The 22,384-nt window shown below is 44.0% G+C and overlaps 1 protein-coding gene across 1 annotated transcript in view; it reads left to right on the top strand.

The window, feature by feature from the left end:
- Positions 1-15,910, top strand: part of LOC116091828 — a 45,850-nt gene extending 29,940 nt beyond the window's left edge. The window contains exon 5 of the mRNA XM_031373279.1: positions 15,837-15,910. Coding sequence (XP_031229139.1) covers positions 15,837-15,910 — 74 coding nt within the window. The remainder of the gene's footprint in view (positions 1-15,836) is intronic.
- The last annotated feature ends 6,474 nt before the right edge of the window (positions 15,911-22,384 follow it).

The raw sequence follows: 22,384 nt of genomic DNA on the forward strand, positions 1-22,384 counted from the left end.
TGGCCTTGAACTCAGAGATCTGCTTGCCTCTGTTTCCTGGGATTAAAGTACCACCTTGCCAGCGCCTGAGCTTTTCATGGCCACTATGCCTCAAGATCTGGACCTAAGCCTGTGACTATCAGCTGCAAGATCCGGATCACAGGTGTGCCCTTCATTTCTGGATTGTAGTTCATTCCAGATAGTCAAGTTGACACCTGGCGATAGTCATCACACAAGCTTTGGCTCTTTCATCTTCAGAATCTTTAGGATAGCACTTTCAGCCCTATCATTGCTTCCTTTGGTACATGCCTCCTCTTCTGACTCTTCCCACATCTCTCTTCTCAGAGCTTTGTAGTGATCACAGTTGGCCCACGGAGAATCCAAAGCAATCTGATTTTGTGATCCTTCCCTTAATCTCCAAAGTCGCTCTTGCCCTGTAAGTTATTATTTGTGGGTTCAAGAGGTTAGAAGGTGGACATATTTGAGAAAGTCTGTTGCCTTTGACACATTCCCTGCTTGCTCATGCCAGGCTGCAGGCGGCCATGCTGGGGAGGAAGTGCTCTGTATCAACCTCAGGGGGTTGAACACACAGCAGTGGTAATGGAAGTTACATTCCACTACGAACTCTGGAGTCAGGGTTACCGTTGAGGGACAAATGTTTGGGAGCTTTCTCCCATGGCCAGAGTTAGGACTCCATCTCCTAGAATAATATTGCCACATTCCTAGCACCTCAGGCTGAGCTTCATAACCTAGCTGACTTGTTTCATGAATGTGTCCGGGTGATACTGTTGCTCCCAGAGAAGACCAAAATGAGGAACTTGGCCTCTATAATTTTCTATTTTTTATTCTCCTTGGAGCCAAGGGTATGGGGGACAGGCCTTCTAAGAAAGTCAGAGTCAGGAGCTTTGGGAATGGCATGTCAGCCCAAAGAAATAGTTAATATTAATCTATTATGGATTAACATAATCCATAGCAATAATATTCAATAATTGTTAATTAAAGTTTAATTCAACACATATGAAATTAAGTGTTATAAATATTTTAATGTAATATTTATTACAATTTAATAATTTATCTGTACTTAATGCTATATGCTTTTATTATTTTATCAACTAACACATGTAACTTTAAAATAGTATGAGAAGACATGGTATAAAATGTGAGCTCCCCTTTCACCTCAGTCTCTTAGTTTCCCTTTCTCAGAAATGCTGTTTTTTTTTTTGTTTTTTTTTTTAATATTTTGCTGGAATTGTTCTTCAGCCTTATTATTTATTTAATTACTTATCTGTTTATTTATCAGCATCAGGGATGGACTGAACCACTGCCGAGCTGCATCCAGCCCTTGCTCTTTTGAGATAGTCTCTCTGTGTAGCTCGGGCATGTGCTGGCCACCTAATCCTCTGGTCTTATGGTTCTGTTTCTTGAGAGTAGGTATGGCTATGTCGTTCAGGCTGGTCTTGAACTCCTGGATGTGAATGATCCTCCACTCCAGCCTCTTGAGAGCTGGAATATAGACATGCACTACCTCTCTCAGCTTCTGTCCTCTATTCCTAATCCTATCAGACTTTCAGGACTAGACGGTGATGCTAGCAGCTGTACGGCTTCCTTTTTTGAAGGCAGCCATTCACTCTTCAGAGAAGCATTCAGATAACACTGTGGCTACAAATTAGCACATTATTTTAGGCCATTTCTGGGCCATCATTTTACCCTCCCTTTAGCTATTTACTGCATGCAAATTTTCCACACGATGCAAATTCCAATCACTTTATGCAAATCGTCTACTGTAAGTTCTGAAACCCCAGCACCTGCACCAGGCAGAATCAGATGATTCAGGTCTTAGAGTATTAAAGTGCAAACATTTAACTCAAGAAATCTCTTGGGGAAGAGTTGAGCATTGGCTAAGGGACAGGAGCTTCCGCAAATAGCCCGCTTCCCTCACTGGGTGCTCTGAGCCCTGCTGCTTCCCCAGCCGGTCTTCTCTAGCTCCCTGCAAGCCCCTTCCAGGTGGTAATGACTATTTGGAGTAAATATTTTGATGTGAGTGGAATGATTAAGTCTCTGCTGGCTCTGCACGGAACTAGGAGGCAATTAGGTTTCCCAGTCAGTGCAGGTGAGCATGTCATTGTGCCTGTCTAGGCGCAGCTAGGTGCTTTGAAAAGCCTATTTTTCTAAGGTAGACTTCCGGGAAGAGGAAGCAAAGGGGTGGATACCCCCCTTTCCCCTGAGGTGGAATCACCTCAGCAGCCGGTTCAGACTTGTCTTACCTTCTTAGCTATTGTAGCTTGACCAACGGGGCCTGGCAAGAACCTTGACAGCTGATTTAAAGGTGTAGAACAAGGTTGAGGTCAGTCTAGGCAAAAGGCAGGAGGCTCTGCCAAAGACTGCATGGAGTTGGGCACACCTGTCTCTAGATAGGAGTATTCCAGTGTCAGGTCCTTCCTGCTGGGGCACAGCTTGGGATGAGACTAAGTGATAACTTAATAGTTGGTTTTCTTTTCATCTTTTTCTCCTTCCTTTTTTCATTACATTAATTTACTCAGTTACGTTTGTGTGTGTGAGCATGTGTGTGTGTGTGTGTGTGTGTGTATGTATGTGTGTCTGTGCATGTAGGGGTCAGAGAATAACTTGAGGGAGTCTGTTCTCCTTCTACCATGAGAGTCTTAGAGAGTAAACTTAGGGTCTCAGGTCTGACAGCAAATACCATCCTATCTTCATATTTTCTTTCTTTGAGGCAGGGTCTCATGTAGCCCAGGTTGGCCTCAAATTCTATATATAGCTGCTATTTGATATTGAGCTTCTTATCTTCCTGCCATCACCTCCCAAATGCCAGGATTATAGGTGTGTGACACTATCTTGGATTTTCCAGTGCTAAGGATCAAACCCTGGGCTTCCGGTATGTTAGACTCTGCCAACTGAGCTGTGCCCCAAGCCTCAATACTGAGTTTTATGAACAGCCTAAACTGTCATACAATAAACTTCATATGTTACTTTGCACAGTATAGTGATTTGGACATATATGCACTCTTGAAACTATCATATGCCAGATTGCCAGGGCTGCTCTAACACGATACGCTGGTTTAAACAGTAGAAAGTATCTTTTCTTACAGTTCTAGAGCTTGTAGTCAGTACTGGATTCTTGTGAGGCTTGCAGACAGCCCTTCCTCCCCCGCCAGACTTTGTCATCACACCATGTTCCCTGTATGCATGTCTGAGTTCTAATCATCCCTCATAAAGACATGGCCATACTCAATTCAATCTCACCCTAGTGACCCCCACATTACCTTGGTTTCCTCTCACCTACCACATCTCCAAAGTCAGGCTAGAGTGCTGGAGGGTAGGACTTCAACATACTTCAGCCCACAACACTGTCAAATCTGAAAGTTTCCTAGTGACCCTTTCTAATTTTGCCTCCCCTTGCCATTTCCCGGCAGCCGCTGATTTGTTTTCTGTCATAGCAGACTAGACTAGTTCGTGCTTTCTTAGAATTGTGTATAAATGAAATTGCATATCATGTATTCTTTTCTTGTCTAGATGTTTTTTCTACTTAGCATTATTATTTTTAGATTCTTCTATGCTATCAGTATCAATATTTTCCCTTCTCTTTCTCACAAAGACTTACTGATTACTTTGGCTGGCCTTTAACTTATGACGTTTCTGCCTCAGTCTCCTGAGAACCAGGACTCAAAGTCCGTGGCTTCACATTTGGCTCTTTGGAAGCCCCCCTCCCCCATCTCTATCTCTCTATCTCTCTCTGAGCGGTGTTCCATTGTATGGGTAGTCCACACACACAGTTACCATTTACCTGCAGCAGCATCTGTGTTGTTTCTAGCTTTGGGCTCTACTGAACAGATTGGTTGTGAAGCTGCCACATGGGCACTGGGAATTGAACCCAGGTCTTCTGTAAGAGCAAGTGCTCTTAACTGCTGAGCTACCTCTCCGGTCCCCATGCCTTTCAAGTTGGAAGATACATCCATCACACACATTTTCTCTGAATTCCCACTAGGAAAGGAGTCAATTTGACTTTTAGGTGGCGAGTAAGGGAACCAAAGCACGATGTAGCTGCCATGCCATGTAGAAAGGAGCAGGGTCTACGCGCTTCCTGAACATCTCCTGGCTGGGACTCCAAGTGGTCTCAGTAGATGTCTACTTCTTTCGGTGAATGACTAAATACACGAGGAGGAGTAAAAGTCTTGCCTATGGTCATCCAGAAGGTTTGGAAGTCAGTCATCCCTCTCCATGCACAGAATTTGTATTAAGTTCTTAGAAAAGAAACATCAGTTTTGCCACTTCCTTCTAGAATGGGCACCACAGTGCCTGCAGTTGCCTCTGGTGTGAGATCAGAGGTGAGTGGGGGCCTGCCAGGCAAGGAAGTGCTGAGGGTTCACCAATGGGTTGGCCCTGGTAAGCAGGGTTCACCAAAACGGAGGGAGCAGTAGACGGTTTCTGACTGGTGCATTCTGGCCAGAGCATGGTGAGGGTGCTTCATGACTTCAAGCCCCAGGACAAGGTGGATGACCCAGCCTGAGTTTGTGCCTGTAATTCTGACTCTGAGCTCAGGTCTCTCTGGCCTCTGTCTCTTCACTCTTTTTGATTGAAGGCTTTCTGTGTCCCCCAAGTAGGTAAAAACAGGTTATGGGATGTGCATGTGTGCTTGTGTTTTTGTAGGTGTGGCATACTATGAATGGTAACTTGCTGTGGAGGTATTTAACCTTTCCTACCACATCTTAGGTGTCAGCGTCTGTGGCCATAATAAGCCTGGACTATGGAAAATGCATCTTTGTACTTTTACTGTACTTTGTACTGTAAAGAGAACAGTAGTACCAAAAGCAAAGAACACTGTGCCCATCTTCTTTCTGTGTGCTAACCTCAGATCCCATCGTAGAGCATTGTATCAGGGTGGCTGTGGACACATGGCAGGAAAGAATTCATAAATTCTTTCGTCAAACCTCTCACCTGTTCACTTCCACCCCTGTGGGAAGCAACACGGTCTCATTCAATGGACTGAGATTCTGGCTGGAAATGAAGCATCTTGTCTAAGATGGTTAGACCACATAGAGCATTCCAAAGCTTCTCCGAGGCTTCCTGCCTCTAAGCTGTATGACTGGACAGTGAAGTCCTAGGGGACCACTTGCTTACATCTGTCTCAGCTTCAACATTCCTGGTCCCAAGTCGGGGACCCTGTGTACCAAAATCCTGCTTCCCAGGCCATTTCGCTGCCCCTCCTCTGCAGGCAGAAAAGCTGGGGTTCCTCCTGCTATCCCCTGGGATATACAGAGGCCCAGAACCTCTTTAAGGTTCCTGCATGGTAGATAAGAGCTTCACTATAGGAGATCTGCCTGCTAGAGGAAGGGTCCTTAGCCCTGGGTGGTTGGGTGGGGGGAGCTGGAGGGGAGGGCCGTCTTTCTCCCCGCCCCCCCATGATTTGGGGGGAGTGGGAATCTGAGTGGGAGACATTAACAAGAACCAGCAGAGGATGATGGGTTTGGAGCCTAAAGTACCAGAGAGCTCTAATCCAGAACTTTGCTGTGCTGCCATGGGGCTGGGTGTTAAACTCAGGGCCTTAGACAGTGCCAGGTAAGAGATCAACTACTGAGTGCATTCTCAGCCTCTCTGGGTTCTACTTCTGTGTGGCCCTGCAGAAGTCTTTTTAACCTCTCTGAGCTTAAGTGCTCCTTATTGATAAGAGGGATGCTACAGCTTCCATTTAGAGTTGTGAAGATGAGCTCAAATAACAGATAAAAACCTCCAGAACATGGCTGCACATAGTAGGGACTTAACCTAGTTTTTTTTTTTTTGGAGGGAGTTTGGGCACAGATGACATAGGTTATAATTTTAGAACAGTTTTTATTAAGTAGTAAACAGGACACAAAGGACATAATCACAGAGAACCTGAAATGGGGACATTTTTGATTTAATTCTTAAATGTTGGGAAAATTAAGCTTCTGATAGAGCTTTTCAATCAAGCATATTGTGCTGCTCCAAAACCCGCAGCAGGGGGAGAAAGTCGCCTGCTGCTCCTCCTTCTCGCAGCACACATCTGCCTCAGCTGGATTGTTCCTGGGACATTGTGGAGTTCTCAGCTGGGGCTCACCAGGTCCTCAGTTCCCCCACAATTCCTTTCTTCTTGCTGCCTTTGGGGTGTAGCTTCTGAGATCCTTATTACAGACCCAGTACTCATTGTTCAACTGAAGGTCTTTACAGGGAGGGTTAAAAAACAAAACAAAAAAAAATCAGAACCAAAAAAACATGGGCTCACAGAAAGAAGGGAAAAAAGTTTTAGAAATGGTGGGGGAGAGGGGGGAGGCTTTTACACCACCCAGAATGAGCATGGTCTCATGTCTTCTGGAGAAGGGACAATGGCTCAGGGTTTGTCAAGAGCTGGGATGGTCTTTTGGAGTAGGAAGGGCAGCTTTGAGACTAGCTGACTCTATAGGCAACCCAGGTCTCAGGCCTGGATCTCCCTCTCTCTCTCCCTGTCCTTGTCCCTGTCCTTCTCCCTCTCCCTCTCCCTGTCCCTCTCCCTGTCCCTGTCCCTCTCCCTCTCTCTCCCTCTCTCCCTCCATCTTCCTTTCTCTCTCCCTCTCCCTCCCTCCCTCCTCCTCCTCCTCTTCCTCCTCCTACTTCTCTCTCTCTCCCTCTCCCTCCATTTTCCTTTCTCTCCCTCTCCTCTCTCTCCCTCCCTCCCTCCTCCTCCTCCTCTTCCCTCTCTCTCTCTCTTTCTGTCTCTCTCCAGTGCAGTTCTTTGTTCCATCTTCTTTTTGATCCCTCCATCCTCTACACTCTCATTTTGCCTTCCCATCTTCTATCACAAGCTTCTAGGTTGTCATTCTCAGCCCATGCAGCCTTTCTTCAGCATAAGGCTCTTAGCCACAGAGCTGGATACACAAGCTCTTGTTTCCTCCCCAAGTCACAGGATGTTGGGGTCAGGTCTTCCCTACTTAGGGGAGCCAGCTACTCTTGATGTCCAGATGCTAGCAGTTCAATTCACACACATTCCTCATACTTTTTCCTCTTGGCTTAAGTGAAGGAAGCTGAGCCTTGGAGGTAAAGGTTGCCATGGTCATCAACTACTGGAGAGAGAGCCAGAACACCAGAGTCCAAAGCGAAGTTTTGTAAGTGTAGTTTTGTAAGTGAGAACATTACTATTTCTTTTTATTTTGGTGTGTATATGTTGTAGTGTGTGAGTGTATACATACTCATGTACATTTGTGTGTGTGTGTGTGTGTGTGTGTGTGTGTGTGTTGGTGCATGTTGGTGGCACATGCAGGCTAGAGGCCCACCTTGCTTTTTGAGACAGGGCCTCTCATTGATCTGGATCTTGTGAACTAGATTAGTCTAGTGAGCTCCATAAGTCTGCCTGTCTCCACCTCCCTAGAATTGAGATTATAAGTATGAACTACAGTATCCAGCATCCTTGTGGGTTTGGGGATTCAACTCAGGTCCTCACACTTGCATAGCAAGCACCTTTACCCACTGAGCCATCTCCCCATATCAAAACATTTCTGTGTATAATTGGAACATATATCTTCTCCCTTTTCATGAGTTTTAAGCCAACTTTAGTTGTTTTTTCTGATACATGTAGGTGAAAATATTCTAAGTGATTTAATGTAAAGGGGAGTGATCCTGTTTACATTGGTTGAATATACTCCCAGGGCACATTGAGATCGAAGGCATGATTCACAGGGAAGGAGTTGTCCTCTTGGCTCAGGATTCACTGGACTAGATGCTAGGGAACTATAAGATGATGCTTGGAAATTCTAAGGTTCTTGATCTCCCTCACTCGACTGCCACTGGGCTCAGTCTTTCCATAAGGGAAACACATGTTAGCCAAGAATAGTTTATTTTCATATATAGCTGTCTGTCCTGTCATATGCCACCTGTCCTGACACCTGTCATATGTCACCTGTCTTGTCATATGTCACCTGTTCTGACACCTGTCATATGTCACCTGTCCTGTCATATGTCGCCTGTTCTGACATCTGTCATATGTCACCTGTTCTGTCACCCAGGCATCATCTTTCCTTGGCCGTCTACACTAGCTATCCCAGACCACTCTGAGAGGGGTTTAGCAGCTCACTGAAGACCAAGGAAGGGCCAGAGGACAGTTTGCCTTTGTAGTCTTGTCACATACAAGAGCAGGGAACACAGCACAGCACAGTCCCCTCCCCGCTTCATTCCCAGAATAATGTGTCTGTGAATGAATTAGAAGCAGATTTCACATGTTTTTTTTTTTTTTTTTTTTTTTTTTTTTTAAGGAAAAGTCAAAGGCACAGCATTCTCTCTGCTTACTCAGGCCTGCCAGCAGTTACAGCCTCCAACCCCAGGAGAGAAGGGAAACGTACTGATGCTTGTGGGCCATACAGGTGGCAGACCTCCTCTACTTTCCTCTGTGAACAGGCCATTATTACTATTACCCTTAACTTAGAGATGAAGAAAATGAGCCTTAGAAAATATACTGGGTATCTATTTTTGTAACTACTTAGCCTAAGACTTAGTGGATTAAAACAATGAGTGTTTAGTTGCTGTTGTTTCCAATGGCCAGGGATCTCTGGTGGTATAGCTGGCTGGTTCTGGGTAGCTCTGTAGTGTCTCTTGAGGCTGCACTTAAGATGTTGGCTTGGGTTGTAGTCATCTAGATGTAGGCTTACCTATAGCTGGGTCATTGATTTCAAGACGGTGCTGCGTACCCATAGCTGTTGGCTTGAAGCGTCAGTTCTTTGTGATGCAGAACTCAGAGTAGGGCTCTGTCATTAATGAGTTTAGCTTCCATCAGTGCTAATGACCCACTGGAAACCATGGAGAAACCCTGTGCCTTCTTATGAACCATCATTTCTGTTCTACCTTATTGGTCAGCTTTGTTCACTCTAATTATGATTGCATTTAAATTTTTATTTCCTATTTAAATTTAATCCCCCCTGGTTTTCCTAAGATTCTATTCTATAGAACATGCATACACACACAGACACTCGCATACATACATACATATGTGTACAACAGCATAATTTTAAAAAGAAAAAGAAATTCTTTTAAAATACGGAAAATTGGAGACAAATCTTGATTAAATACATTGTACATCATAATACCAGAATGCTACCTAGCTCCCAAATAAATCGGTGGGAATCTAAGGAAAACTTTCCATGACACATTGTTGAATGTGTTTGCCAGTGGCTGTTGAATGAGAGCTGTATATAGTTCTACATATCTAGAAATATGTAGTTACATATAGCTATGAACATAGTTGCTTACATATTTAATTCATTTAAGCATATGTCTTTACTTTTATATAAATGTAAAGCACACCAAACTGGGGCTGGGGCTACGACTCAGTGGGTGAAGTACTTGCCATACAAGTGTGAGGAGCTCAGTTTGGATCTCCAGAACACACATAAAACCCTGCACTGCAGTGCATGTGGGTAATCCTAGTGCTTCTGTTTCGAGATGGGAGACAGAAGTTGGAGGATTCCTGGAAGCATCCAGGCCAGCTAGGATGGAGTGCACAGCAGTGAATAGGGGACCCTGTCTAGACAAGATAAGAGGCGAGCATTGAGACCCAGGTTTGTTCTCTAAGCTTCATGATATACAGTGTTACACTTAATCCCCTCCTCCCTACCCCCATGCCAAGCTGTTAACAGTGGTTCTGCGTAGGATGCAGGACTTCAGGAAGGATACAGCCACGTCGTGCCCTCTTTATGTTTTCTATAAGTTCTTTTCATATCTACTAGCACAGTGAAATCGACCCAGACACACTGTTATTAGCTACACTGTTGAATGCTGCCACTTTTCCCACTGATGTACTTCTTTTCTGACCAGGGATCTGGTGTGGCTTTTCCTCTCTGCATCCTATCTTCCTAATCTTGTGTAGTCTTGAGTTTCTCATTTCCACCCCCATTCATGACCTTGGTGGTTTTGAAGATTATAGACCAATCATTTTATAGAGTGACCCTCAATCTGGGCCTGCCAGGTGTTTCCTCGTGATTAGATGGAGATTATTCATTTCTATCACCACCACAGGCTATAGTCATGCTCCTCTTCAGACAGCTTATTACAGGTCTGTCTTATTGTGTAGGGTGTCAGTGGGTAAAAATGAGGTTGACCAGTCTTCTCTGGCCAAGTTACTGTTTCTCTTCTCATATTTAGGAAATATTTTCCTTGCAACAATTATATATGGTACTATTTGCCTAATGGTTATTTTCTTTTTTCATTATTTCTTGCATGTTTACTAGATGGCTAATTTTTTTTTCTGTAAAAATGAGCTGTCCATTTCTGTCAATTCATTCAATGATTATCTCTGTATGAAAAGTAAACACGCTAAAAAGTTTATACTTTACAACAGTAATGTAAATAAGAATCCTAATTTTTTTTTGAGTCATTGTTTTTCAAAAAGAATGAGCTGATCATATCTGGCCAAAGCTACTGCCAGACATGCTATGAGAGAGAGTAGGAATCTCAGGTAGGAGTCTATCCTTGGGGACAGAACAGACCCAAAGGCTCCTTGCAACACGGAGATTCTTAATTTCATTTCACACGTGGTGAAATGGCTCGGAGAAGTGAATTTGGTGATTTGTGCCGAGGCTGGGGTGAGGCTCTACATCAGGCTGGTTCCAAGATCACGTGTCTTCCATCAGCCTTCTTTAAACGTCAGGAGGAGGTGAGCTCGAAGGCTCTTTTCAAGTCTGAATTTCTGCACCTCTGAAGTCTCCCAGCTGGGCTGAGCTCTGACTCCATCTTCCCTTCTGTGGGCAGCCTCAAGCTGAAAACTCACTGCCCATGGGCAGCCTCAGTTGCTTCCAGTACTGATCCAGTTCGTCTGAACGTCAGAGATAAGGCTTTCTTTAAAGAGCCTTTCCGCTCTTCCCGCCCTGAGCAGGGCTCCATCCGGCTGCAGTTCTTGCCGGCACATAATTTAATTCCTCTTCAGCACAAAGACATGAGAAATCAATTGTGTGTGTGTATGTGTAAATGTAAATGCGAGTGTAGTGCGTGTTCCCAGTGTTGCATGGGGGCTAGGAGTAGAGATGGGGAGGCGAAAAGGAGATAGACTCAGATAGTCATCCAGATAGACTCAGGATGGAGAGAGAAGGTCAAGGCAAATTCTATCGTTCCCAGCAATCAGCTATCAGGTTCGTGAGTACAGTGTCTTGGGTACCCATGTTCTTTGGGTTTCCTGGGAGAGAATTCAGGTATAGTTTTTAGTTGAGTATTTTAATAGCCTTATTTGACCCCTTGTAGCGCATCACACTCTTTGACCCATTATATCTATGTCCTTAGGGGAACTTTCTCTTTGGCATTAGAATTTTAATAGTCTCTTGGCTTAAAGCATCTCTTCAGTTAGACTGTAAGTGCCATAGCAGACATAGCAAACATAGTAGTCATGTTTGATTTTCTTTTCCTGTATATCCAGTACCTACAGGGCCTGGGATATAATGGGTACTCCATTAATATTTATTAAGTGAATGAATACACTAGTTGGTTAAAAAATGAAGCCATCTTGGAGTCTGGGGAAAGAGTTCAGTTGGTAAAGTGTATAAGCATGGTAAAGCACGCATGTAGAGGGGATGACACAAGAGGTCTCCAGGGGCTTGCTAGGTGGGCAGTCTTGTTGAACAATCGACTTCCAGGCTCAGTGAGAGATCACGTCTCAAAAATAAGATGGTAACCAATAGAGGCAAACAGGCAACACTGTGTTTCCATGTGCAGACAGTGGATGACTTGTGAACTATGACCTTTCTCTACTCTGGACCTGTGCCAACACATATGTCAGGTAAAGCAATATGTATTTTCTCAGGGAAGTAGAATTTTTGTTTTACATTTAATAATATATATATATATATATATATACATACACACACATATATATGTATATGTATATGTATATATATATATATATATATATATATATATATGTATATTTGATTTTTCGAGACAGGGTTTCTCTGTGTAGCCCTGGCTGTCCTGGAACTCACTCTGTAGACCAGGCTGCCCTCGAACTCAGAAATCTGCCTGCCTCTGTCTTCCAAGTGCTGGGATTAAAGGTGTGTGCCACCACTGCCCGGCTTAATAGTATTATTTTTGAGACAAAAATCTTATTAGTTAGTTCTGTATGGTGTCAAATTAATAGCAATCCTCCTGCCTCGGTTTTTCAAGTGCTGAGAGTATAGATGTATGCCATCAGGCCTGTCTGAATCTGAGTTTTCTTGAAAATATCAAGATTACACACTGTTGAAACCACTCTGAATTGGGACATTGATTTTTATATATTTTTTTATTCCTATAAAGGTTGAGAAGTGAGTGGACCAGATTGCTAAGTAGCCCAACAGATATCCTTATTAAGATAAAACTGTGAATTTTCAGAAGGCATGGTACACATCAGACAGCTGAAGGGATGGACACAGACCCGTGGTGTTCTCAAAAGCGCCACAAGATGGCGCTGCTGCTGCTTCCCAGTCCAGAGAAACTGCCAGCAACTGCTGGAACAGTTAGCTGGAAGTTCTCTGTTGAGTTTGAAGTGATTACCCAGTGAACATCTTTCTTAAGAAATCTTCAATTTTGGCTGCTGGAGAGCTCCTCACAATGAGGCCTTATGAGACGGGCTCTGTAGAAGCTTTGCCCTCTTGGTCATGTTTGTCAGAGTCTGGGACGTCGGGCTTAAGGGAAGGAAAATGTCTGGCTGGTCAAACTGCCACAAGGACAAACTGCCTCAAAACACCAGCACCAGGCTTTTGCTCCAGACCCTTGGTTCTTCTTTCTGGCACAAGTCAGGTTCCATCCTTCTTCCTGGGTCTTTTTTCAGGTATCCGGCTGGTCCCTTAGCTGTTTAACTAGACTTGCTTGTGTGAGGCTCTGCCTGAAAGCTGCATAAAGCTAAGTATTTAGACATGATGGCCCAGGCATGCATGACTGCATGCATGCATGAATCCATCTGTCCATCCTAGGGTTTCAGGCAGTATGGTAGGAGCTGGAAAATAGAGCAAATCTAATAGCCAGATCTCTGGATTTGTTATGTCTCTCTGGCTCCTGCCCTTTTCTACCTCAAATCTTGCTGTGGTAGGGGCTCCTTTCCTTTCAACTCCCCCTTTGGTGTCTTTATGCTTGACTGGAGTCTCACAGTTTGATTATTAGAACTGTAGCTTTCAGCCTGCATCTGGGAAAATCCCCAGCAACCCTGTCTGCCTCTGATTACATCCTCTGGTGGACAAGGAAGCTGACCTGAGTCAGGGTGACTAACCAACCTTGCTTGACTGGCCCCGAGAATGGAGATAACCCTGGAAGGTAGGATATCACTTTTAAGACAAGGACTGATGACTTCCCAAGATAGAAGATTTTCAGCGCTAAAATCCAACAAACCTGGGCAAATAGGGATGAACTGATCACCATGGGTCAGTTCTCTCTTACATCCCCGGAAAGACCTGACCTCTTTGTCTTTCTCCTTCTCAGTGTTTCTGACGTTGGTGCTGCCCTAGGCACTCCTGGCAGTCCCTGTTTGTCCTGGGCTGGCTGACTTTGATTGGTGGGAGGCTCAGTGTGGGAAGGAAGGCATGGCTTAGCACAGTGTTCACCTTGGACAGGCACAGCTGTACCTCTCAGCCTCGGCTCCTTTTATTGTAAGATAGGTATAATTATCCCCGCCTCACATTTGTGGAGAGGATCAGGAGAGATCATGCATACAAAGTGTCAGGTATGAAACTGAACACGTGAGCACAGCCAGATGTCGATGATGCATTAAACAACAAAAAAAGCACACAGAATAAAGTGGCAGGAGGGAGAGATTCAGGGCTGCAGAATCCAGAGCGAGTACGGGCATGGAGAAGCCAAACAGTATGGGTGTGGCTGGGCAAAACGGTGTGGGTGTGGGCAGGACTCTGTGGTCTCTCAGCTCCCAAAGATGCAATAGATTTTACTTTGATGGCAGCAGGGAATCATTGAAGGATTTAATGGCTCCATCAGTTTGGGTCCTCATCCCTAGCTGCTTTGTGGATGTAATTCTGGTCACACAGTGCCTATAATTCCAGTACAATAGGAGGGCCACAGGGCAGTGCATGTGATCAAGATACATTGTACACCTGTATGGACTTGTCAAATAATAAAAATGTTTATTAAACTAGATATGTTCTTTCTTTGCATTTTTCCCTTATAACCTCCTCAATTCATTCACCTCCCCTCTCAACAAAGCTCTATTATTATTTAAATCAGTGTTGAAGACCTTGACAGGAGATGAGTGTTTTTAGGGCCTACATCTCCATTAGATCCATTCTTGGGCCAGTCAGTACCATCCTAGCTGGGTTGTGGTATCCTGAGTCTCAGGCTGCTAGCCACTTGGACCAGTGATAGATCCAGGAGAAGCTGAGCGATCTGGTCCCAGGACCAGTCTCCTGATCTCCTGAGCTGCTCTTCCTGTGCGTCAGGCGAGCTCTGAGCATCTGTTTTCTTTGTATTTCCATGTCTCTGACATCAGGTGCATTCTAGGGATTTATACTTGTCCCTTCACTGAGAACAGCTCATTTTGACTTCTTTTATTTCCATCTTATGTAGGGCTTGCTGTCCTTGCAAATCCCCATTCCTGTCTTCACTCAAGACTGCCAGTCTCTTGGAAAGGGTGTGTGTATGTGTGTGTTTGGTTGGGAGGAAGATTGGGGTAATGTGGGAGGGTACTACAGTACTCGGTAGAGCAAACTCAAGGTTGGACCAGGTCTGTAGAAGGGGTCTTAGTACAGTCCTGCTATACTAAGTCCAACCTCTGAGAGTCAGCCTACCATGCATGAATCATAGGAGTCCTACCCAGATTTCCCTACAGGACGACTTCTGGAGTACCTAGAAATCCCATGTTTGGGGTTGAGGCAAAGAGTGGCTGGCTGTCAAAAGTGAGGTGACTAGGTGACTAGTTTAGGAGACAGTGTGTGTGGTGGGTTTGTGTGTTGTTTTATGGTTCCCAGCTGCCTTCCCTTGAAGGTGTTGATGGAGTGATAAAACATACGGTGCCAAAGTTCTTTCATCTAATTCATTCACGAGAGCCCCAAGATTCGATACCTTTGTTTTCTGAACCTAAGGAAAGGGTTGCAGGTGCAGGCTCAGCAGAGAATGAGAGAGAGAGAGAGAGAGAGAGAGAGAGAGAGAGAGAGAGAGAGAGAGAGAGAGAGAGAGAGAGAGAGAGAGAGAGAGAGAGAGGGAGAGAGAGGGAGAGAGAGAACTTCTGCTACAACAATGAGAACAAAGGGTGATGTAGCAGCCAAGTGTGGCCCCTAGGAGGGATAGCAGGGCCAGTGTCACTTGGAAAACAAGGATGAGGTCCAAAAGGATCAAGGGAGTGCTATTCAGGGTTTTCCCAGGGGAAGGAAGGGACCTGGGGCAGCCTGTACTGAAGGAAAGAGAATGGACCACTCAGTGAATACAGGCTAGTTTTTTCCCATAGAGTCTCTACCTGCTATCTGTACTGACTCTACCAGCCCTTGACCCCTTGTGGGCTGCTGTGTACACATCTCTTAATCCATAGCTTTGCCCCTTGGCATACCTGGTATTACACATCACTGGGGAAGCAGAAGTCAGTATGGGTCCCTCTGATTCCATGATAAGGATAACTAATCCCTAAAAGATTCCAATTTTCCCATCCTTAAAGTCCTTTAAAATTTTAAATAACGATATTCCTGTTTGTTTGCTTCGAGGATTAAGCTAGACAAATACCACAATGTGTCTGGCTCAATGTCTGGCTTATAGTGAGTTCCTCAGACTCTAGACCCTCTAAGCTCATGACTACCAGATTGGCCTCTGGGTCACACTTGCAATTACTTGCTGCACAGAGCCCCCAGTTGTCCCTCTGCTCGGCCCTGAAGAGCGCTGCAAACTTACTGTCTCCAAACTCACAGGTGCTGTGAATGGTGCACTGTCAGCGATCAATGGGAGTGGCTGCCATCTGTGGGAAATTCATGTTGGAAATTGAATCCCGATGCCACACAGTCAAGCTGAAGATGTTCGGACCATTCTGTTCTGTCCGTATGCATGGGTTAACGATGCTACCAGAGGGTCTTGTGGGAGTGGGTTGCTTCACTTCTCTTTTGCAGTACGAGGGAGAATGCAGAGTTGTCCCTTGTGTCGTATGGGGATGCAGAAAGGAGGCCCTCACAGGACAAAAGGTACTGGTTAATACCCTGATTGAGATCAGACCCAACCTTCAATACTGTGAGAGATTACTTTCTATTTTTTTTTTTTTATAAATCACCTGGCCTCATGAATTATGTAATAATATTGCTAGCACCAAACAGACTAAGGCAACATCTATTACTCCGAGTTAATGAGCTTGCTGTCCCTCCCTGCGGAAGCAAAGATTCAGGGTAGGGTAAATTAGAGAGCATGTGCCACTATTCTACTTAAAAGGCATAACACAGTTCCAACTGCCCCCAGGTAACATTGACAATCTCTAGTGTGACACCCATGGTCTGGCTGCTGTCTGATCTCTCCCGTCACTCTCCCTCAGCACACTTTTCCTTGTCCCCCTATGATCATTTTGGGGTAGACTGTGTCCAGCTTGAGATTATGATCTATTTATTTTTAAGAGTCATTTTCAAACTCTCAGAGCTTTTGAAAAATAATGGGTTCGAGTATCTGCTCAAATCAAGTAACTTTTGCTATCCTTAGAACTGTCAACTTGTGCCAACTGCCCATTCTGTTCCCTGCTTCAGGTGGGCTCGGCCTTGCTGGCACTGTGGTTGGACACCTGAGCAAGGGCACTAGCTCTCCTTGCTCGCTTTGATGCTAAAGTCTGCGCTCCCTGGTGCATGGTTGCTTCTTTTCAGCCACACTGACTAGCAGTACATTTGAAGTTTCTTGTATGTGCATTTTGCCTACACCAGTGAATGAGATGGTAGAAATCAGTCTTTAGTGTCCCCAGGGTTTGAAAACTACAGATTTGACTACACATGTATAAAACCTGAAAGCTTTTTTACTTTCATGTTAGAGACATTTTGCTAACATGCCTGCCTGCCATCCACCCTGCAACCATATTAAATAGGGGTGTGTGTGTGAGTGTGTGTGTGTGTGTGTATGTGTGTGTGAGAGAGAGAGAGAGAGAGAGAGAGAGAGAGAGAGAGAGAGAGAGAGAGAGACTCATGCTAAGGTGTGTGTGTGTGAATGAGAGAGACACTCATGCTAAGGTGTGTGTGTGTGTGTGTATGTGTGTGTGTGTGTGTGTGTGTGTGTGAGAGAGAGAGAGAGAGAGAGAGAGAGAGAGAGAGAGAGAGAGAGAGAGACTCATGCTAAGGTGTGTATGTGTGAATGAGAGAGACACTCATGCTAAGGTGTGTGTGTGTGAATGAGAGAGACACTCATGCTAAGGTGTGTGTGTGTGTGTGTGTATGTGTGTGTGTGTGTGTGTAGGTCACAGACTTTAGGTACTGTTTTTCCTTCCACTTCGGTTTGAGAAACAGTCCATTTTATTGTTTGCTAGTGTACCTGCCGCACTAGCTGGCCCATGAGCTTCGAGGGACTCTCTAGCCTTGGCTCCAGTCTCTCTGCAGGATCACAAGGATTACAGATGTGTGCTGTTATGCCCAACTTTGTATGGATTTTGGGGATTCAAAGTCCGGTTCTCGTTCTTGTGCATAAGCTAAACTCCCTGAGCTGTTTACCCAGCCCACAGCTGTGTATTTATATCTGTCTCAATCAATCTCATGCTATTTTAAAATGACATTTGAGTTCCTGGACAAATTTCTTTGTTATCTGGGAAATAGTGTCGATGAAACCCACAAGTCTCTTAGCAGAGCTTGCACACGACCAGAAATGTTCGCTGCAGTCATGTGAGCAGTATTCTGAAGTAAGGAGAAAAGGCCAACCAGGTCTTTGAGTTTGGGGATTATACAGTTTACTGCAGGTTTTGTTTTGATTTGTTGTATGAGAGCTAATTTGATTGAGGGGTTTTCTTTCATCTTTGTGTGTGTGTGTGTGTGTGTGTGTGTGTGTGTATGAGTTTTGTCAGATTTTACCAAATTGTGTTTGGAAAATGTGTTGTGTGTTATCTTTATTTCTTAAAAAGTTCCAAACCACACTTATTGATCAATTAGCTCACTTACTCATTTATCTATCAAGTAATTAAGTAACTAACTCACTAGCTAATTAATTAATTTGTGTGTGTGCTGTGTGTGTATGGGCACATGTATACCACCCACGGATGTGTAGATCAGAGGACAGCTTGCAGGACTGGGTCCCCGTCATTGAACTCAGATCACTAGACTTGGTAACGATTGCCTCTGCTCAGTGAGCCATCTCCCCAGTTCAGTTTTTACTCTGGAAGTTTTGGCTTTAGAATCAACGTTTGCAAATAATTCATGGGTACATAAAAAGAATACAGCTTTTAAAAGGGGTGTGGTTTGAATCTTATTGGGCTGACCGTCCAAATTTTGTTAATCAGGTCTTGCACATTCTTGCTTGTTAGTTCCAATATTCTTGCCTGGGGTAAGAACTATGTGGGACCAACCAGGCAGCATACATGGCTGGTCCAAGGCCCCTGGCACATACATAGCAGAAGGCCGCCTGGTCTGGTCTCAGTGGGAGAAAATGCACTTAATCCTTGAGAGACTTGAAGCCCCAGGGAAGGGGGATGTCGGTGGTGGGGGAGAGGGGGAGCACCCTCTTGGAGGCAAAGCAGAGGGGAAATGGGATGAGGAACTGTTGGGAATGGAATCTGGGGGGAGGGAACAACAGCTGAAGTGTAAATAAATAAAAAAATTAAAAAAAAAACCCCTCTGGTCAGCTTTGATAAGGCTTCTTGTATTTACAAGAGTTTTTATACTATATACGTTGATGACGCGTACTGTATAATGCTGAAAGACTCAGTGCCTTTGTTTACACTCTAAACATGTAGTACAATCTGCCCCACCCTCCCAGTAGAGGCTTTCTATTACTTTAATTAAAGTTTGATGTTACTACAGCAACCATCAACTTCTCTTTAAAACCCTTTATAAAAATAGGTATTCATTCGTTGTGTTGTGGGTGGGGTATATGTATCATGGTGTACATATGGAGGACGGCTTGTAGGAGTCACTTCTCTCCTTCCACTATGTGGGTCCCAGGGTCGAACCCAGGCCCCCAGCTTCGTTGGCCCCCCAGCCAAGTATACTTACCCCTGACCCTTCTCACAGCCCTGTCAGTTTCTTTTTACACTGAGATAAAATTCACAGTACTGTGGGCTCAGAGTTTCGAAGGCGTCACCACACTTTAGAGCATCTACAAAGAGGCCCCACCCTCATTTCCCCAGAGCCCCAAGCCTTAGGCAGTCACAAAGTGACATCTTGTCTGCATAGATTTGCCTCTTCTGGGACACTGGATATAAACAGAGTCGTTAACCGTGGAATCTGCTATGATTGGCTTTTTCGGCTTATTTTCAGTTACTTGCCTGACATTTGGGTGGTTTCTACTTGTTGGTTACCATAGATAACTGCCGTGGGCATTCCTGGATGAGTGTTTGTGTGGGTGTGTTTCCACTTCTCTGGAATGTGTCTCCAGCAGGAGAAGTAGTAGGTTTTGGGAGAACTCTAAGCTTAAGCTTTTGAGTAAGTACCAGCACTGTATGCAGATTCCAATGTTTGCACGCCCTGTTGGCTTTTGCATACCCTCCCTGTTTTTGCACACCCTCCCTGTTTTTTACACACCTGTCTTTGGTTCTGGACTTCAGGCAATATGAACCCTTCGCATGATGGTGGACAGAGGTGGTGGGCAGTCTTGTCTTGTTACCTATGATAGGAACAGGTTCTTGTGGTCATTAGATATGACACTGGCTGAGGGTTTTTTGTGTGCCCTCTACTGGATTACATCTTTCTGACCCTTGTTTGGGGAGCATTTTTATCAAAGAAATATCTGTTGAGATATGCATTTGGCTTTGTCTCTTGTTGAAGTGGTTTATTATAACAGTTGATTTCAGATGCTAAGCCAGCTTTGAACTTCTGGATTTAATCACAGTGTATGGCACTTAAAAAAATACACATATATATATATATTTGTGTGTATGTGCACACTTGCATACATGTGTATGTGTATTTGGAGGTCAGAAGTCACTCATCAGCAGTCACTCATGAGTCTTGTTCCTTGGGGACTGTCCATCTTGGTTTTTGTTATTGTTGTTATTTGTTTGTTTTGTTTTGTTTTTAAGTGAGATCCATCACTGGTACCCTGAATCTGTGGATTAGGTTATTCTGGCTGTCCAGAGAGCCCCAGGAATCAGCTGGTCTTCACTTCTCCAGTGTTGAGATTGGAAGCCTATGCCATCATCTTTGGCTTTTAAAATCTCTTTTCAGCTAATGACCTATCAATGTTGTTGTTTCTTTTTTTTTTAAAAAGAAACATCATTTTTACTTTGGTTTATTTTGTTGTCTGTATTCTCAGTGCCACTAACCTCTGCTCTCATCAACCTCAATCCCTGGGGCAAACTCAGCTTCCTGTTCTTGCTTGTATCACTTTTACTGAATGGTTTCCCTCATAGAAAAACCTTGAAAATCCCCAAGATTCTATTTGACTGGGAATTTATCTTCTCTAGAGTAGGGCAACTCTCTCGACAGCTCCATATTTAGCCTCATTTTTCTCTCTTTATTTACCCAAATGGTGTTGTATGGGATAGACTTCCAAGGACTAAACTTTAGGACAGAAAGATTCTGTTGGCTTTTCCTTGGTCCATGAAAGCCAGACTTTCTTTATAAAATGACTTAGTTAAGTCTCTTTATGGACTTCTTTAGGATACTCTATTTATGTGTATACTTTAGCTTATCTAGCTTGTCATTATTTATTAATTTTTTGAGACTGGGTCTTTCTACATAGCCTTAGCTATCCTAGAACTTGTTATTTAGACTAGGCTGGTCTCAAATTTTCAGTGATCCTCTTGCTTCTGCCTCCTGAGTGCTGAAATTAAAGGTGTGTGTTACAATGTTTATTCATTTTTGTATTCATTTCTATGGATATTTTGTCTGCCTGTATGACTACGTTCCATTGTGTTTACAATACTCACAGAGTGTAGTATTGGGTCCTCTAGGACTGAAGTTACAGATAATTATGACTCACCATGTGGATCCTGGTAATTGAACTCAGGTCCTTTGGAAGAGCAGTCAGTGCTCTTAACCACGAGACATCTCTGCAGCCCTTCATCTGGATTTTACTTTAGTAAGGAGGGATAGGTGTCCATTATGTTTTCTATGAAGATCCAAGATCAAGTTTATCAGAACATCTTCCTGCATCTTGCTTGAATAATGGCAGCCATGTCAACTTTAGTAAGTCACTTCTTTTTCCTGACCCTGAGGACACAACGGTATCATCCCACAATGTGACAGCAACTATGTTAGGAAACTTACACTATAACCTGTACCCTGTGTACATGTCGGGCATTTTTATTATATTTCTCAATTTATTGCTCACAGCAATGCGAGTCTCACTCATTCTCCTTCAAATTTTTGTGAGTTTTGACGATTTGAAGACATCCTTGAGATACTTGTTCCCTAGTTCAAACTGGACATTTGTTTATATAACCTCAAATGCTTCCATAGCCAATCATAAGATCAAGAATGGCAATGACAGGGGCTTGACGAGACGGCTCAGTGATTAAGAGCACTTGTTGCTGTTGTACAGGACTTGGGTTCAATTCCTGGGCTCAAAAAGGATCTGTAACTCTATCTCCAGGGGATCCAACACCCTTTTCTGGCCCCCAGAATCTGTACCAGGATCCAAGCATACAAGCAGGCAAAACACACAAACATATAAAGTGATAGAAATAAGAATGCTTTTAAACATTTAAAAAAGAGTAATAGTAATAGACATCGGATGTTTCATGTGCTCATGTAGAAGTACTGGGAGTGAGAGAGAGGTGCTCTTTCTTTGAGCATGAGTTGAAAAATCCAAGAGAGCTCATACAAAGATCCAACTGACAGCTCTCCTTGCTCAATTCCAAATGTAAATTGCGAGAGGAATTGGGGTAGAAAATGCCAAGCACATGCTTTGATGATTGCCAAAATTTATCCCGAGTCTCCACATCAGCATAAAAGCTGATGTATATTCTCTGTGTCTTTAGGGGCCGAAGAAGTCTATTTCCCATTTGTAAACACTCACCTTTACTGATTAGCTAACAGCCAACACTCCAACACATTCCTCACTGGCCTCTTTTCCCATTGAGGTATCCTTAAGTTGATACACACAAATAATTTCTAACAAGGACCCAACTCTGTCATTATGTTACATTGTTATCACACTGATGCCATGACAGGGTGTGTTTCTTACAGTGATGATGTAGGTCAACTCAACCAGGCAATAAGTGGTTCTCTTCCAGTAGACAAGAGATGGATAGTGTGGCCTAGAGGCTGCCTATTTTTGGATTGAAGGTGTCTATTATAAATGGGTCAGGATTGATGCTTTCTGGCCAATACACACTGAGGTTGTACAAAGT

Source organism: Mastomys coucha, unplaced genomic scaffold, assembly GCF_008632895.1.
Source record: "Mastomys coucha isolate ucsf_1 unplaced genomic scaffold, UCSF_Mcou_1 pScaffold15, whole genome shotgun sequence".
In the NCBI taxonomy this organism is placed as follows: domain Eukaryota; kingdom Metazoa; phylum Chordata; class Mammalia; order Rodentia; family Muridae; genus Mastomys; species Mastomys coucha.